Below are 18,571 nucleotides of genomic sequence, written 5' to 3' on the forward strand. Positions count from 1 at the left end.
GGATTTTAGTTAAATATCTGGTAGATACACGACTCATTAATCCGACGTGTCTAATGCAGATCTATGATGTAATGCGTTTAGAGTGTAACCGAGCGAATGACATGTAAATACCATCGATATTCAAATGAGAGAGAAATGCAAACACGTTTCACACACACAGAGACAGACACAGTAATTTACCTTCAATTGTCGCGATATTCGATTGTTTCGGCATCAAATCCTAAATAATAATGATATCGTTACTTAGCAGCAATGGCAGCGGCAACCTCCTTATCAATTCTGGTGCTAATTCCCTCGGTTTAGTAAACAAGAAGCTGGATCTAAGCCGCGATAGCTGAGCTTATTTGCTCATCTGTCCCCCGCGCTGATCCCTCAATTTACATCGAGTGCTGACTAAAGGAAAACTGCCGCAGCTAATTCAGACCTCAAGGACAATAATAATTCTGTGGGGGAGAAATTCTGGTTTTAAGCCATAAAAAATGTTTCATTTTTATGTCGTTTAAACGAAACTTTAATCGAATTTACATGCGGAAGACCTTCGAATAAATCACCTATATATACTTGGACAGTTTTACGTGATAAAATATTCGTTTAACGTTACATTAAACTTTATTATCCTTTTATAGTGGCTTCGCACTAAATTATATCCAGGGCTGGATTTCTCAAAGTAATTTTAAAACTTTTTAATAGTACCGTGATTGTCAAAAAATGACTGCGAATGAATTTAACTGAACTGCTTTCCCTTGGTTTGTTGATAGATAAAATGTATCCTTGTTGAATAAAAGTGATATATATACAAAAGGGACACCTGTGTTCCCCCCTAAAATATTCAAAAAGATAAAAGTTGCTTATTCTTAAATTTGTAGCGGTGGAGGAACTTTTTTAAAAAAAGGCCCTCTGGAAATTTATTTGATACGTCGCCGCTCGGATATAAATTTCCTTCCCCCTTTTCGAACCCATAACATAAAAGTTTTCGGGACTATTTATCACAATTTAAAAGAATGAAAAAAACCAGTGACATTACCTTAAACCCTATATATTTGACTGAAATTGCTCTAACAAGGGTTTTCCTCTTAATTAATGGCGTCGATTACAAATCCGTAACCCATACAAATCTGAATGGAGCCTACATATACATAGTTTGGGAGGTTAACCCTTTTCTCGCCACCTGATTTGATTATTATCCCAATTTCGACCCTCGTAAAGTGCCTTCCTGACCCTCGTTATCATTGACATTATTCGGCCATCAAACGGAGAATTTTATCGAGGTTTGGCCATTACATATACAAGACATAAATATATGTATAATTACTGACTAGTGTATTTTATATCTCTTATTTAAATCGCTTTTGAAAAAAATAATCACCTTATTATTCTGGTTACCGTCACACTTATTCTAATATATTTTAAAGCCTTCTATGTTGAAATAGTTAGTAATTAATTGCCATATTTCGCTTTTAACAATGATGCCACAGAATAGTAAATTGTAAAATGTTTGCAGAAAACTTATCATCTGATCCTTCTTAGCACTTCTTATATTAAAAAGTTTAGAATCAATTTTTTTTTGCTTAAATAATCCATGTTTTCTTGATCTGAAGACATCCAGCTCTTGTAATATTTGTAACTCCTACTGTCCTTTATTGTCTATAGTTAGGAGTCTAGGTTAAAGGAGTTAGAGGAGGTTAAAATTAGGTGGCTAAAACAGATTTTCATTTCTTCATTGTTGCAAGGGAATTTTCCTAAAAAAATTCAGATCTACAAGGCGATTTTTCCATTTGCATCAATGTGGTTTGGTTGGGTCGAGCGTCGCTCTGATGTGACCGGTAGAGACGAAACTTTCAGGGTATGTTGGAGACATTTCGGGCTTCTTGTGTATCAAATTTCTGGTTTTTAGGTTAAGTAGTTTTTGAATTATTGGGACTTTTATAGAAAAAGTGTCTAAGGCACTCCTCTGCAAAATTAATGATTAATAACGTTTGCCCGATGATGTCCAGAAAAGTCCATGAAAATTTCAGAATCGATTGTCAACATTCCAAGCATTCTGTGCACAAAATTTCCGATTTTTAGATTAAATACTTTTTGAGTTATTGGGACTCTTATAGGACAATTGCCTTGGAGCTCAGAACAACTCCCATTGCTCAATAATTGTTTAATAACTTTTGACTGATGAAGTCCAAAAGGATGAAACTCTTGGGGTGACTTGTCAACATTCGAAGTTTCCCGTATACAGTGAAAGCTCTAGAGAGTATAAATAACTGGGTATATAATCATGAGGAAAATGAAACAGAAACTCGCCATATTTTTAAAGTATGTATTTATGCTATATATCTATATGTATGTACACGCATACAAAAACATAAATGGTAGTTCCTCATATGAATTTATAGTTTTTGAACCTCTTAGTGAGTCCACCAGTTCCACTACTTCTTCTGAGTCGTTTGGACTACCATATTCAAGTTGGCCTGGGCTTTCTACATCAAAATTCGAAAAGTTGTCAATGGCATTTTCTCCTGTTGTTATGTTATTTTCTATAAGGCGAGGAAATCATCTACTTTCTGAGGGTCTGCTACTCCTAAATGTTTGGCATGTCCCAGTAACTAAGCAAGTGTCGCTAAGGGCAGATCGGCTTCAGCATCGCAATAATTTTGCTCAGCAAATTCTGAGCTACATCCATTTTTTCTGAATCCAGCTTTGCCCAAACAGTTCTTAATTGTAGAGGAATTTACTTTATCCCATGCTGTTTTTATAAAATATAAAGCTTCTAACACATTAAGAGACTTTGTAAGCTCAGATAAGCTTTGGACATTGTCAATTTTTGTTAAAATATGATTTGTTTTTGAAGGTAATAGACAATGGTACAGTGAAAACATCTTTTTGAACTTGCATTGAGTTGCATGAGTGTATAATAATTAATTACTATTTTGCTTAGTAACGTTACTGCTACATTATATAAATAAATAAAACACTATTTAATCTATATAATATCTATATAAGAACTATTTTTAAATCACAAAACATTTTACGATATCTACTAATAAACCACTTTTTAATGGTAAATTTTGCATTCTGTAGATCTTAAGCAAGAAGAAATCATTTTTTACAAATTTTCTATATAATATTTTTTTTTTCTAAAAAATATTAAAAATGCAAAAAAAAGTGTAAAGAATGAAATGCATGTGTAGCACCGCTCCCATAAGAGGCAATGATAAATTTCGGGGGTGTTACCATAAAAAATGTTTGACTTTCGCTTTCTGTCCCAATTAATAATAATATATATTCTTTTTAATTATTATGGATTTCTCCCTAATGACAACTTCAGGAATTGTTAAAATTAAGAAATATATACAATGAGATTTTTTTGACAGAATATTTTAGAATGAGAACTGAAAATATTAATTTCTACTCTTTTGCGTAAGTAGTTGTTAAGGAATTCTCTTATACTTCTTCCATTTAAACCGTAGATAAAATTCCAAAGTTAATCTATCAACTTTCTCCCTCAAAAATCAAATTACATCAGGAGCCGGTAGTAATTTACTTTAAGCGCTTGACGATATTTAAACTTTAATCAACCGGCTGCATTGTCGTATTAATTAAATCCATCAAGTTGCATTAAATAATTCGGGATGGCTCGGTTTTCTCGACTCAACTGGAATATTAAACCCGGGCGATAATATTATTTTCCCGAGGGTATTCCTTAGGGATCACCCTGCTCCCCATACCCCCAGATCGCTTCGTTATAAATATTTGTAATTATAATGGGAAGACGCTATAAGAATCGATCCAATAACCCAAGCGTATTTAACACTCTTAAAGGGGTCATTTTATATCATATTTCAAGTATTTTGGATACAAATGGAATTAATGTTTTTAAACAGTGCCTCACGCGTAATGCTGGTTTAAATATTCTAAAAACCCAATGAACTGATTTAATTATAGCGAAATTACTCGCTGATTGGTTTGTATCCATTCATTAATTACTAAATATCTGTTTAAAAGCGTATAATTTGATAAAAGTGTTAACCTGACCTAACCTCGAGGATAATTCAAACATTAATTTAAAATTCATGCAAATATTTGAACACTGTGAGGCTTCCGAGTTATGAATTTTTTAGGGCCAATTTAGCGCGCAGGGGTGGCAGGATTCATTTTATATTCATGGGGAACACTAAAAGGTATTAAGGCCTATCAAAGGGTGAACGATATTTATAAATACAACGTGGAAAAGTTCAAAACCACACTGAAAATAAGCCTCTTTGCGAACAGTTTATCTTTGACCCCCACGAGTAAAATTTCAAACAAAAGCAACAAAGTCCAGGACGTTTTGTTGGCAATGTATTATCATCAGGTGTAGATGTATGGATTTAAAAAAAAAAATGATTCGGTTTCCGTTTATTGGCCTATTTGGGAAAAGGTCGTGAAATATTGCATTGGACGTTAAGCTGCCCCCTGAACCATTATTAGGACGATTTTTCTTCTTTTCTTGTTAAAACATCTTAGAAGTCGAGTCAGTTATAGCACCAAAATGTGCTAAAACACCGGGAATTTTCCAGGAAAGTAGCTGCCACACAAAAATCTTTATACTAGAGAAAGTTTTGGGCTGGAGTTGCCCGGGGGTTTGATTTGAAGGCTGATTACTGCAGGAGAAACATACATTGTCCCGCTCGGAAACTTTGCTGTTTGTTAAAGTCTAGGCTATAGGATTTCTAGATAATAATTTATTAAGATAAAAGAAAATCACATCGTGATTTATTTACTCACATCCAAAAAAACCACTTGAAACATATGCTTCCAATACGATAATAATAGTTCCAACTCTCGTCACGATATTTACATAAGAATTAATGTTATTTTTGTTAAATTCTGATAAGGAATTTCGGTCTGTTTGATTAGCATATTATTCGATTTTAAGCCGCGGTGTGCACAACCGGATTTCGTTTCATTTACTCGTGTTTATATAATTATTAATTATCATTTAATTAGTGTATTATTTCCGGTTAGCTATGAAGCTCATAACGTAAATATGGCTCAAGATACTTCGAGTGCAAGTTCGATATTTGTTTTAAGAGCGAGACAGGTATGTAAAGACATACATATGTATATAACGAACACTTTTCCCATTTCTCTCTTTGTCATGACAAGTAACTTTACTGTTTCTCTAGTGTATCTAATTAAGGTTTGTGTAATTCCAATCAAAGTTTCCATTTTAGGCCCTTATAGCCTTAGGTCCGATCCTAATCACCATCAGCTTGGGCCTAGCAGAAGGCTATTCGGCAATACTACTGCCCCAATTAGAAAATGATCCTGCCTGGAATGTTGACACCAATATGGCTTCTTGGATAGGCAAGTTCACAACAGAATCCCTTACTGTTACTACATTTTCTAGATATTCCTTTTCTCTTTCTTTTTTCCCTTGTCCCATGAATCCCTCTCTTTGTTCATTCTAATGTTAATTTAGATCTCCTTTAATTTTGATATATACATGCTGTTACTATAGTAAGTTAAGTTTTTCTTATTTTTCTTTCAAAACATTAATTGTAGATTTTCCTGTAAACTGCTAAATAAATAAATAAATATTTTAGCGTCCATTGCTACCCTACCGATGTCAATAGGGTGCGTGCTAGGTGGTTGGCTAATGGAAACCATCGGCAGAAAATTATTACATTTAGCAACTTGCTTGCCCAATATTATCGGATGGTTGTTGATCGCCTTCTGTGAGAACAACATGGAATTGTTGCTCTTAGGAAGGTTTATTACTGGTAAGACGTTGTATTCAGTTATGCAATTAATGTCTTTTTCTTCCTATATATATAGGGATGTGCGTGGGCGTTTTAAGTCCAGTTCTAATAATTTACGTGGCGGAAACCTCTGATCCAGTTTTTCGTGGTTTTTTACTACCGAGTGTGTCCTTAGCGTTAAATTTTGGAATCGCCATATCCCATATCATGGGGACCTATTTGGATTGGGACATGGTCGCTTGGCTCGCCTGTTTTTATCCTACCGGATGTTTTCTCATTATGGTTTTCATGCCTGAGAGTCCCACTTACCTCATTAAGAAGGGGCGAGTTGAGAAAGCCCAGGAAGAATTCTTTTGGTAACCATTTTAACTGATTTAATCACTTATAAAATTCATCGCAATATTTGTAGGTTCCGAGGAGATACACTAAACTCCCGACAAGAGCTCGATACTATCATCAATAATCAGCAACAGCAACTAACTCTAACAATAAAAGAGCAACTGAAGATCGTGTTTGAACCAGAATTCTACAAACCCCTTCTGATTTTGTTGATCTTCTTTAGTACGATGCAATGGGCGGGCAATAATCCCGTGGCTTTCTACACCATCAACATCCTTCAAGAAGTCTTGAAAGGCTCAATAGTGGACGCCTACACCTCCATGCTCATCATGGACGGAGTAAGAATCTGTGCCTCCATCCTAGGCTGTTTTGGACAGCGGTTTCTCAAAAGAAGGCTCCTGATGGTGCTCAGCTGCTTGGGAACCATTATATCCTTAATTATCCTCAGCATATATCTGTATGCCATAGACCATTACAATTTTAAGCAAGATCTATCGCTGATACCAGTGATATCACTGGTGAGTTACGTACTGTTCATCAATGTCGGTCTCTTGCCGCTTCCTTACTCTATGAGCGGTGAACTATTCGGACAACGGTGCAGAGGACTGGGGAGCGGAATCGTCACTTTATTTAACATGATCTTGATGTTCGTGGTGGTGAAAATCACCCCCTGGATGTTTGATACTTGGAAGAGTTACGGCACTTTTGCACTATTCGCCATCAGTTGTTTGGTGGGCATGACCGTGCTGGTAGTGGTCTTACCGGAGACCAAGGACAAGCCTTTACATGTGATCGAAGAGGATTTTAGGCGGAAAAAAGTTACTGTACCACCTCGAATTTAATATATCTGTCTGTGATGGTTTTTTTAGATTTATTTGTTAAAAATTAATAGAAAAGTGAAACGAGTGTTTCCCGAAGAGAATTTTTAGCTCACTTTAAGGCCCGATTCCATTTCTATTATGTCATAATATAAAATGTTAGAAAGAAAAATATTCATAATTTATGACGGTTTTTATCTGACTGCTTGATACTCGTCTTTTTGTTGTTGTATATTGATAAACTCGTTAAAATAAAAAATTAAAAGCTCCCGCAAGTGTGAACTGACACGTTACGAGGATAATTTGCCGCAATATTGCACGCATCCTTATAAGTAATGGAACTTGTCCTCATTTTAAAATAAAAGACATATTTTCCGAGAACTAATTAGGTCACGTTCAAGGGATTTTAATAAACAATATGGTGTAATTTCCAAGTCTCGAAAATTTCCAGTTGTCAACGGCTCGAGTTAATTAAATAGGGTTCATTAACGACACACCATCAGGATTCGGGTTTAATTTCGTTCCGGAATATGAATGGTTTTGATATTTTATTATTGTTATTTCGCTTATATATGACTGTAAAATAAATAATTTATATTTTATTAAGTCACGAAAACGGGTTACGAAAGGATATAGTCCATCCAAAAATGCCACTTTACGTGTGCCATTTTAAAAGAGGTCTTATATACTAAAGGTGTAATTAATAGAGCGAAAAAACCAATAAAGCATAGCTGAATAAGCTTTCGACTCTATATAAAATTGATTATAAGGGATTGGGTTTTTTGATTTTTGAATATTGCTTAGCTTTTATGTGCATCTAAAAAAATCTGTTATAATATTTATCTTGGGTAGCATAAATGTTTACTTTGATGTCTCCATAAAAAAAAATCCAGAGGTGATAAATCCGGGAGTCTAACCGGTCATTTAATAAAAGATGTCTCTAATCTATTCAGTTTGTCAAAAAATGTTACATTTACTATATAATCTCTAAATTTGAAAAAATTCAAAAATGTTTGTGAGATTTTATAAATAAACATCTGTATTAATTAATCTAATTTTATTACTGACTTTAAAATTTAGAAAAATTAAAAAACCTTTTATGCATTAAAAAATTAATAAGAAAAAAAATTTGTCCAGTTTTTTCTATATACCAAACCACTGTACAGTGGCTCGCGCTTTTGTACGGGCATATGCCGCCAGTGGGTCAAACCTCCAAATTTAAAGGACAAAAATTCTATTGATTTGTTATTTTAATAAAAATTACAACTTTTTTTTAGGAATTTCTGGATCGTAATAATCAATTAACAGCTTTAAAAAAAAATTATTTGTTTGTTTTTTTTGTTATGCTATATAACCATTACAGCTATATAGAAGCCGATTTCAAAATTGGAAATTAATAGGCTGTATATGAGTGAACACGTTGAACTATCACGTTATTTTTTTTATTAATATACATTAATTATAAATCCTGAAATATAAAAAGCAGAAATAGACTTTTTAAATAAAGAAAATTATTATTCATCGTAATTGAGACGTTACGTAGCGCCGTGTCTTACTTCACCTTTCCTTCGTTCGTTAAAATTGGCAATAAAACAACTGTGCGTTTTCTTTAAATACCAATTTTTATAGATTTTATTAATCAAGTTCCTTTGATGATAATACTTTTATGGATCTAATTTGAGATACTAACTTTGAGTAAATACGATGTAGAAGAACGAAAAGAAGAAAATTATTAATTGTACCCAAATTGACCATCCAGCAAGAAGAAACAACAACAACGAACCGCCTCCAGAAGCCACAATAACTTATCTGATCATAAACAACTTTACGCTGACAATATGTTGCCCCAGTTTCGAATTTTATCTTTACCGGGTAAAGTTTTGTTCGCCGAACTTCTATACTGGGATGGAACACGATATTAAACCGAATTTCCAGCATAAATCCGGATTTTGTATGTGCGTGTGTCCCGGGCAGGTATAACATTATTGTTATTATTATTTAATACTTAATCCGACTAATTATTATTAGTATTAAACCAAAATCTGGGTTTAAGGCATTTAATAGTTAAATGACAAGACCTGCGAGGCTTCTTTTAAAAAAGATTTATTTTACTAATAAGACTAACTACGTTAATAGACTAACAGAATCACTCTCTCTTTTACTTACCTCGAATGCGCTTGACAAGACAAAATTAGGGAAACTTGAATTATTAGGATGGTATTAAAGAAAATGCAGTCTTGATAATACACCTACTTAGTTTATTTATGTAAAAAAAATAATGCTGTACTCAACCTGGAATTTACGAGGGGAAAGAGCACGGCCTCGATTTCAATTCCCTAAAAATCGAATCATGCTGAGTAATAAGTTCTGCCTTCGGTTACAAAAAAAAAATAGATAATTTATTTACTGTTTCTGTCTAATTCCTCATACATACTATTCATTTAAACTGAAGAGAGTTGGGTTAGTTATCCAGCCATCACTAGAAGGTACTGAGGTCCCATAAGGGAGGCTACTCAGTTATGAGTTGAATAGTTGAGTCACAGATAGATTGACAAATTCGCGAAACCTATATTTATTTATTTGTGGTATGATTTACGTCTGAATATTCACCCAGTCAGGGTTAAAATGTTAATTAGATTCAACAAGGCTCTACAATAAAATTATAAAATTATCTCAGTCGATCACTTTAAATATTCATTTTCTCTTCAGCATGAAATAATTTTCGATAAATACATGCATAAGTTATTTCCTTCTATTCACGCAAAATATTAAATTTATAAACATTAATAAAAATATATTTACACATTGTCAATAAAAAAAACATACTAATAAGTTTTAAATTTACTAACCTGTAGAAAATCTTCAGAAAACCACTTCAACACAAATTAAATACAATTCAATAATTTTTTTTAAAGTAGTTCTGCTCAAATCCTGTTATAACTGTAATCTAGATGGCCCAAATAAGACGCTGGTATACTTAGTTTGATTTCGAAAAAAATCAATTTTTGGTGAAAAAATTCGATACGGGGGAGTATACCCGAAAAATGAAAAAACTCAAACTTTGAAGGTCGATATCTCGGCTTCTATTATAGCTATCGGGAAAATTCCAACGGTTTTGTCTTAGTTTCGTCATTCTGAATCCAACGAGACCATCCGCAAGGTCGTAGCTCTTACGATAGCCGAGATATGGCATTTTTGATGCCAATTTTTGGCCTCAAAAACGGACGTCGAAAACGACTTTTTCACGATTTTCAAAGTGCTCTCATTCCCTTAGTTCTGCTCGGATCCTGTTATAACCCGGTGTTTTCGTAATCTAGGTGATCAGAATAAGACGCTGGTATACTTAGTTTGATTTCGAAAAAAATTAATTTTTGGTGAAAAAAATCGATACTAGAATCAACAGTAATCCTTAGTTGGCCCACAATAACACTTACAATTTAACCCATGTTAAAAATAATTCTACGCTCCTATTATAAATGTGTTTTAATTATAACTTAAGAAACCTAGACTTAGTGTCCTGAGGATGACTTAATATAAGTCGAAACGTCGACATTTAGGTAAACAGGTTTCTGTTTTATTTCTGACCCCACCCAACAACCCTTCGCAATATATGTGATTTATCACCAAAAAAATTTCTATAGCAAGTATGCTAAAACAACCCTTAAAGTTCCAAAGTCCATTTTAACGAATGCCCATAATTCAATGTCCCTACTTTGTTGTAGTAATTAAATTTGCATCAATTTAGCAAAAACTGTTTGGTTCCAGGTAAGTGAGTTATTCCAGAAGTATTGTTTTAGTTGTAGAAGTTTTAATTGAAAATATTTGTGCAATTCCAGAAAGGTTTTTGTTATTAGAAACATTCGACAATGATGAAAATAAATAAGTGGAAAAATATGGATACAATTTATGATGAAAATTAATATATTATTCACAATTTAATTCCATGCCGCAACTTTGCCAAATAAATTCCATATAAGTTTAAATTAAATGGTGCTCAATTAATTGCATTGCGGTTTGACAAATTAAAACTTTATTAATTGTTTCATCATTTAGTTGTTATTTATTATTGTTTTATTTTAATTAGAATAAATTGTTTTATATTTGGTGCATTTGCAACTGATTTTTTTTGGTTACGTGCTTATCTGATACATGATTAACTACTTAACCTACCTACGCCATCCCAATTTACAACTTTTGTAATAAACCCTTGCAAACTAATTTACAGTTAAGTAAGTACTTTGCTGCGAGAGTTATATGTATAACATAAGCGGCTTATGTCTTACCCCTTATTTAGTTAAAAGCAAATTCTATAACGAAAATATGAATCAGTTGGTCACATGAACCGTTTTAATTTAACGAATGTAAATGTTCAGTCGGCGAATGAGACATAAAAGCAAGGAAAAGTAAATTTACAATTCAGAATAGAACGTTCAAAGTTAGTTGTTTTCTCACATGACATTTCTGGCATTAACATATTTTAATGAGAAAATGGTAATAGGGCCCTTTTTTATTGACCTCAAGGGTGTATGCGCGGGTAAATTAAAAAAAAAAAACACTGTCGTGTCCTCTTATAAAAGGGCGTAAATCTCGTCGAGTCTAAAGGGTTCAAGTCCTGTTTGCAAAATAGCTCTTTCCCCCATTTAAGCCGAAATACATTTCTCGGCTTAGAATCCGAGACCCCATTAAATCGCCGGTATTATAGAAAACCTGCATGCAATTCAGAACTTAATAATATTGTGATTTCAATTTTCCGTGTGTTCGCACTTTTCCTCGTGTATGGTCCAATAATAACCCAGGAAGTATCTGCTGCAGAGCTTGTATGTCGTTGCTATGTGCTCAGTAGAACCTGGAGGCGCTGATTGCTATATTGGGTGACGATAGTGCTCTGGATGGTCTGGATTTTGGAACGGATGAAAGATGTCCTCTTGGTATTTGGGCGTATTAATCAGCATTTAATTGTGTAATAAATTTTGAAAAAACAAGATTATAAACAAAAAAAAATTAAAAGAAAAACACTGTAATTGGAAAGAATGCCAAAAAATACAAGTTTTTTGTCTTTTATAAAATTTCTATATCTCTAATGGTTATTAAGATATTTGTGATAAACATTTGGTCCTTCGAGCCGGATTTTGAGTTCAAATGGCGATATCTTCGGAACAAAATAAGATAACTTGATGGTGTTTGGGCTCATTAAACTCAGCGTAAAATCGTCTATTAAATTTTTTGACTAATTTCGAAAAATTAACAATAACTTGTTTAACAAAAAGATTTAATCATTTTACAATGGAGGGTCGGAAACTAGCGAAAACGACACGCATGAATATTTCGCCTTCGTGTGCGTGTAGTAAATATAAAACGATTTTCTGCCTCCCTAAGTTCCCCGCTTTATACTCGAATTAAAGGGAAGACGGTAAGCGACCCTTTTTCGACTAAATTAACCAATTTCCAGATGCTGATTTATCGTGTACTGTATATAGTGCGAACCGGAATTTCCAGAAATATATTCTTTGAAACTGATTTATAGTTGCAATAAAACAACTTCAACTATTTTTCAAACCCTCTTAAATTAAAATTTAATTATTTATACATAAAAAAAAATTAAAATTTGTTAATCCCATGCTCGTATTTTAAGCCGGGGGGAAAAGGGATTTCAACAGTAAAATAATTACGCCGCATTGCAGCTCTCGAGATCTTACAATTTTTCCAACACGGATTATGGCATTTTCAATTGTTCTCTTTTTAAACAAAATTTAAATCAACATTTTGTTTTAATTACTATTAGCAACACAAACATATTATAAAGAAACAACAGAATCGGGGACAAAACGTGACACATGCAGCTGCATCAGAGTGAGCCCCTTTTCACAAAGAAACAAAACATTTATATATAACAACAATAATAATAATTCATGATTTTATAGAAATCCAGGTTCAGTGGGGTCCATTTTACATTTTAATACGATTTTAGCACCAAAGTAGATTTGCGCTATTGTTTCTCGCTCCAGCGGTTACACTATTATTGTAATGAAACAACGCGCACAAATTTGTCAGTTAAATTACTATTTTTTGGACGTATTTAACGTGCGAATTACTTCCAATTTATTTAAAATCCTTTTCCATTAGATTAATTTTTCCGCATTGAAACATTAAAATACATTTTCATTATATCAATTTATTAATGAAAAAAAATCACTTTTTACAAAAAAAAATTCATTTCTTAAAAATTTAATTTTTTTTCAAAAAACGCTGAAATAGGTGTCTAATGAAATTAAATGAAAAATACGTGTGCAAATTTTCAAAAGTGTATTTTGAGTAGTTTTTGAGTTATGGTCATTTTTTGAATTTATTAATGAAAAAAATTCACTTTTTACACAAAAAAAATCATTTCTCAAAAACTTAATTTTTTTTCAAAAAACGCTGAAATAGGTGTCTAATGAAATTAAATGAAGAATACGTGTGGAAATTTTCAAAAGTGTATTTTGAGTAGTTTTTGAGTTATGGTCATTTTTTGAATTTATTAATGAAAAAAATTCACTTTTTACACAAAAAAAATCATTTCTCAAAAACTTAATTTTTTTTCAAAAAACGCTGAAATAGGTGTCTAATGAAATTAAATGAAGAATACGTGTGGAAATTTTCAAAAGTGTATTTTGAGTAGTTTTTGAGTTATGGTCATTTTTTGAATTTATTAATGAAAAAAATTCACTTTTTACACAAAAAAATTCATTTCTCAAAAACTTAATTTTTTTTCAAAAAACGCTGAAATAGGTGTCTAATGAAATTAAATGAAGAATACGTGTGCAAATTTTCAAAAGTGTATTTTGAGTAGTTTTTGAGTTATGGTCATTTTTTGAATTTTGAATTGAAAAAATTCATTTTTTACACAAAAAAATTCATTCCTCAAAAACTTAATTTTTTTTCAAAAAACGCTGAAATAGGTGTCTAATGAAATTAAATGAAGAATACGTGTGGAAATTTTCAAAAGTGTATTTTGAGTAGTTTTTGAGTTATGGTCATTTTTTGAATTTATTAATGAAAAAAATTCACTTTTTACACAAAAAAATTCATTTCTCAAAAACTTAATTTTTTTTCAAAAAACGCTGAAATAGGTGTCTAATGAAATTAAATGAAGAATACGTGTGCAAATTTTCAAAAGTGTATTTTAAGTAGTTTTTGAGTTATGGTCATTTTTTGAATTTATTAATGAAAAAAATTCACTTATTACACAGAAAAATTCATTCCTCAAAAACTTAATTTTTTTTCAAAAAATGCTGAAATAGGTGTCTAATAAAATTAAATGAAGAATATGTGTACAAATTTTCAAAAGTGTATTTTGAGTAGTTTTTGAGTTATGGTCATTTTTTGAATTTATTAATGAAAAAAATTCACTTTTTACACAAAAAAATTCATTTCTCAAAAACTTAATTTTTTTTCAAAAAACGCTGAAATAGGTGTCTAATGAAATTAAATGAAGAATACGTGTGCAAATTTTCAAAAGTGTATTTTAAGTAGTTTTTGAGTTATGGTCATTTTTTGAATTTATTAATGAAAAAAATTCACTTATTACACAGAAAAATTCATTCCTCAAAAACTTAATTTTTTTTCAAAAAATGCTGAAATAGGTGTCTAATAAAATTAAATGAAGAATATGTGTACAAATTTTCAAAAGTGTATTTTGAGTATTTTTTGAGTTATGGTCATTTTTTGAATTTTGAATTGAAAAAATTCATTTTTTACACAAAAAAATTCATTCCTCAAAAACTTAATTTTTTTTCAAAAAACGCTGAAATAGGTGTCTAATGAAATTAAATGAAGAATACGTGTGGAAATTTTCAAAAGTGTATTTTGAGTAGTTTTTGAGTTATGGTCATTTTTTGAATTTTGAATTGAAAAAATTCATTTTTTACACAAAAAAATTCATTCCTCAAAAACTTAATTTTTTTTCAAAAAACGCTGAAATAGGTGTCTAATGAAATTAAATGAAGAATACGTGTGGAAATTTTCAAAAGTGTATTTTGAGTAGTTTTTGAGTTATGGTCATTTTTTGAATTTTGAATTGAAAAAATTCATTTTTTACACAAAAAAATTCATTCCTCAAAAACTTAATTTTTTTTCAAAAAACGCTGAAATAGGTGTCTAATGAAATTAAATGAAGAATACGTGTGGAAATTTTCAAAAGTGTATTTTGAGTAGTTTTTGAGTTATGGTCATTTTTTGAATTTTGAATTGAAAAAATTCATTTTTTACACAAAAAAATTCATTCCTCAAAAACTTAATTTTTTTTCAAAAAACGCTGAAATAGGTGTCTAATGAAATTAAATGAAGAATACGTGTGGAAATTTTCAAAAGTGTATTTTGAGTAGTTTTTGAGTTATGGTCATTTTTTGAATTTATTAATGAAAAAAATTCACTTTTTACACAAAAAAATTCATTTCTCAAAAACTTAATTTTTTTTCAAAAAACGCTGAAATAGGTGTCTAATGAAATTAAATGAAGAATACGTGTGCAAATTTTCAAAAGTGTATTTTAAGTAGTTTTTGAGTTATGGTCATTTTTTGAATTTATTAATGAAAAAAATTCACTTATTACACAGAAAAATTCATTCCTCAAAAACTTAATTTTTTTTCAAAAAATGCTGAAATAGGTGTCTAATAAAATTAAATGAAGAATATGTGTACAAATTTTCAAAAGTGTATTTTGAGTATTTTTTGAGTTATGGTCATTTTTTGAATTTTTTATTGAAAAAATTCACTTTTTACACAAAAAATTTATTTTCTCAAAAATGTAATTTTTTTTCAAAAAACGCTGAAACAGGTGTCTAATGAAATTAAATGAGGAATACGTGTACAAATTTTCAAAAGTGTATTTTGAGTAGTTTTTGAGTTATGGTCATTTTTTGAATTTATTAATGAAAAAAATTCACTTTTTACACAAAAAAATTCATTTCTCAAAAACTTAATTTTTTTTCAAAAAACGCTGAAATAGGTGTCTAATGAAATTAAATGAAGAATACGTGTGCAAATTTTCAAAAGTGTATTTTAAGTAGTTTTTGAGTTATGGTCATTTTTTGAATTTATTAATGAAAAAAATTCACTTATTACACAGAAAAATTCATTCCTCAAAAACTTAATTTTTTTTCAAAAAATGCTGAAATAGGTGTCTAATAAAATTAAATGAAGAATATGTGTACAAATTTTCAAAAGTGTATTTTGAGTATTTTTTGAGTTATGGTCATTTTTTGAATTTTTTATTGAAAAAATTCACTTTTTACACAAAAAATTTATTTTCTCAAAAATGTAATTTTTTTTCAAAAAACGCTGAAACAGGTGTCTAATGAAATTAAATGAGGAATACGTGTACAAATTTTCAAAAGTGTATTTTGAGTAGTTTTTGAGTTATGGTCATTTTTTGAATTTATTAATGAAAAAAATTCACTTTTTACACAAAAAAATTCATTCCTCAAAAGCTTAATTTTTTTCATATTCGAAATTTTTTTTACATTTCCTTTTCGAAAACGAATATATAAAGGAAAAGCGAAATTTGTTAATTATCAAAGCATTTATGCCCTTGTGAGGTTAATTAAACATTGTTGATTTACTTTTTGTGCCTAAGGAGTTGATACAAAAGCCTTTTTAAAAAATATAAACAAAAGGGCATATTACTTTTTAAATATTTACAAAGGAAAATGAACTAGTGTAGTTCTTTTTATTTATTTTTTAGGATAAAAAGGCATTGTTCGACCAAGTGATGCTTGCTTTATATATAAGGTCAATAAAGGTGAAATTTGACTGCTATTTAAAAACCGACATTCTCGCAACGAATCTCGCCTTAAATCCATCACAGGAAGACACTCAAACTTTTGCCTCGGAGTAATAGAAAGAAACTTATCAGTGCAAAGCACGTCGCGTCGTAAGGATTTATGTACTGACATCTTGAATTGAAATGACGAAACAGTGGGCTGCCAAGGCAGTTGTGCATATAGGTCTCCTGATGGACCCGTCATGCCACACCGGGGGTTACCAGAGCCCAACGGCCTTAGAAACCGATAAGGCTCTCTGGTCTGAAGGACTTAAAGTACACTGAAAGTGTTACCCAATTACTTGAACCTGGCGTGCTAGCACTACATGGTCAACGGTTTCATTCTCCTCACAGCACCATCGGCATTCCGGGTTGTCCGCAATACCGATAGTATGGAGATGGCTTCTTAAGTGCCAGTGACAGGTCTTTTGACCGAATTTCGCGTCTTTTTAGGCGTAGTAGATTTTTGGTGAGACAGGCAGAGGACCCACCTATGTGCGCTTTGGCCTGTCTCATACCAAGGGACTCAGTCCATCTTCGGTGGGTCCACTTGTCCAGCAGACCCTTCATTGACGCGACCGCAACGCATTTGGCAATAATGCGCCAGAACCAACATTCGGTTTCAGGATCCCGTATATCAAATGTGCAGAATTTTTAATTCAGTATCATCAACCTGTGACATATTTGTATGCTCTAGTTTTGTCTCTGACAAACCAACAGTTACCATAATTCCTTTTCTCGTCCTCTTTTTCCTTGTTCCATGCATCCCTTTCTTTGTTCATTCTAATGTTAATTTACATCTTCTTTAATTTTGATATATACATGATATCACTATAGTCATTTAATACTTGTTTACACTTTCAAAACATTAATTGTAGATTTTCCTGTAACTGGGCTTTGCCTGTTGCAAATAAACTGCTAAATAAATAAATATTATGACAGCCAAATATGACGCACTTATTGAAACATCCTTTATCAAAACTACTCTGACTTTGACCGAATTGGAGGTAGGTGAACCTGAAAGCAATATCCCGCGATAACGACTGGACTGGAGAATTTCATTATTCAAATAAATTGAATAATTCCTTATAAACGGAATTGGGTGACATCCAACGGGCGGAATAAATATTTCCTAATAAATTGCACTTTGGATTCCATCAATATTGAAAAATTTCTTTTGATCCCGTATTAGGGACCTTCTGCAAGAATAACTAATTTGTCTAGGGGAGAAAATAGTTTCAATTTAATTCGACAAGAAACTATGGAATAATTTAAATGGATATACGGGACCCAGGGATTTTCCAAATGAAAATTAAGTAATTTTTCTTTAGACTCTACGTCAGCGCCTTTTTAATGGCAAAAGTACAGATAACGAACTAAAACGAGAGAAGAATAATTTTATAGCAGCAGCAGCTCACGACGTAAATGGGGGCTAATTTACGTTATTCGATTTAACCGTTCTCTTTCTCTTTTAACATTTGATTAACTCATAAAATGTTTTTTATCTTCTTAACTTTGACGCATAAAATTAACGTTCTATTGGAGAAAAACCCCGCGAAATCTCTTGATTTTATCACTATCGGTTCATCAAAAAATCAAGTTAAAAACTGGGATGCTTGATATAATTGCCAATTTAGACACATTTTTAAGCTCTCTCGACTAAAAGCTGATTAATTCGCTGTAGTGATTTTATGCGACAAATTAATTAAAAAAGATGAGGGTTATAACTTTTTCCAGATTAAAAAGACTGATGATTAATTATAATGAGATTTTGAATCAGGAAAATATCACGTTTCAGCCAAAACAAGCCCTAATCGAATTTCCGATGCAACATTTTTCAATAAATCACAAATAAATTCAGACGGCAGCTTTGTGTATAGA

At 31.6% G+C, this 18,571-nt stretch overlaps 2 protein-coding genes across 2 annotated transcripts in view; both read left to right on the forward strand.

Annotated features, from left to right (window-relative positions):
- The window catches only part of LOC126746325 (dopamine receptor 1), a 60,638-nt gene that overhangs the window by 30,738 nt on the left and 11,329 nt on the right, over positions 1-18,571 (forward strand). The gene's annotated exons all lie outside the window — the stretch shown is intronic.
- Positions 4,883-6,936, forward strand: LOC126746324 (facilitated trehalose transporter Tret1-2 homolog). Its single transcript, XM_050454522.1, has 5 exons — positions 4,883-5,074; positions 5,208-5,340; positions 5,580-5,756; positions 5,812-6,091; positions 6,145-6,936. The coding sequence occupies exons 1-5, from the start codon at positions 5,021-5,023 to the stop codon at positions 6,914-6,916; spliced, it is 1,416 nt and encodes a 471-aa protein (XP_050310479.1). The 5' UTR covers positions 4,883-5,020; the 3' UTR covers positions 6,917-6,936.

Source organism: Anthonomus grandis, chromosome 17, assembly GCF_022605725.1.
Source record: "Anthonomus grandis grandis chromosome 17, icAntGran1.3, whole genome shotgun sequence".
Taxonomy (NCBI): Eukaryota; Metazoa; Arthropoda; class Insecta; order Coleoptera; family Curculionidae; genus Anthonomus; species Anthonomus grandis.

What these genes read in the sequence shown, in the direction of transcription:
- LOC126746324 (XM_050454522.1), top strand. Translation starts at nt 5,021, where the DNA reads ATGGCTCAAGATACTTCGAGTGCAAGTTCGATATTTGTTTTAAGAGCG. An exon ending in TTGTTTTAAGAGCGAGACAG is followed by an intron (nt 5,075 to 5,207) that starts GTATGTAAAGAC and finishes TTTCCATTTTAG; the next exon opens with GCCCTTATAGCCTTAGGTCC. An exon ending in CAATATGGCTTCTTGGATAG is followed by an intron (nt 5,341 to 5,579) that starts GCAAGTTCACAA and finishes TAAATATTTTAG; the next exon opens with CGTCCATTGCTACCCTACCG.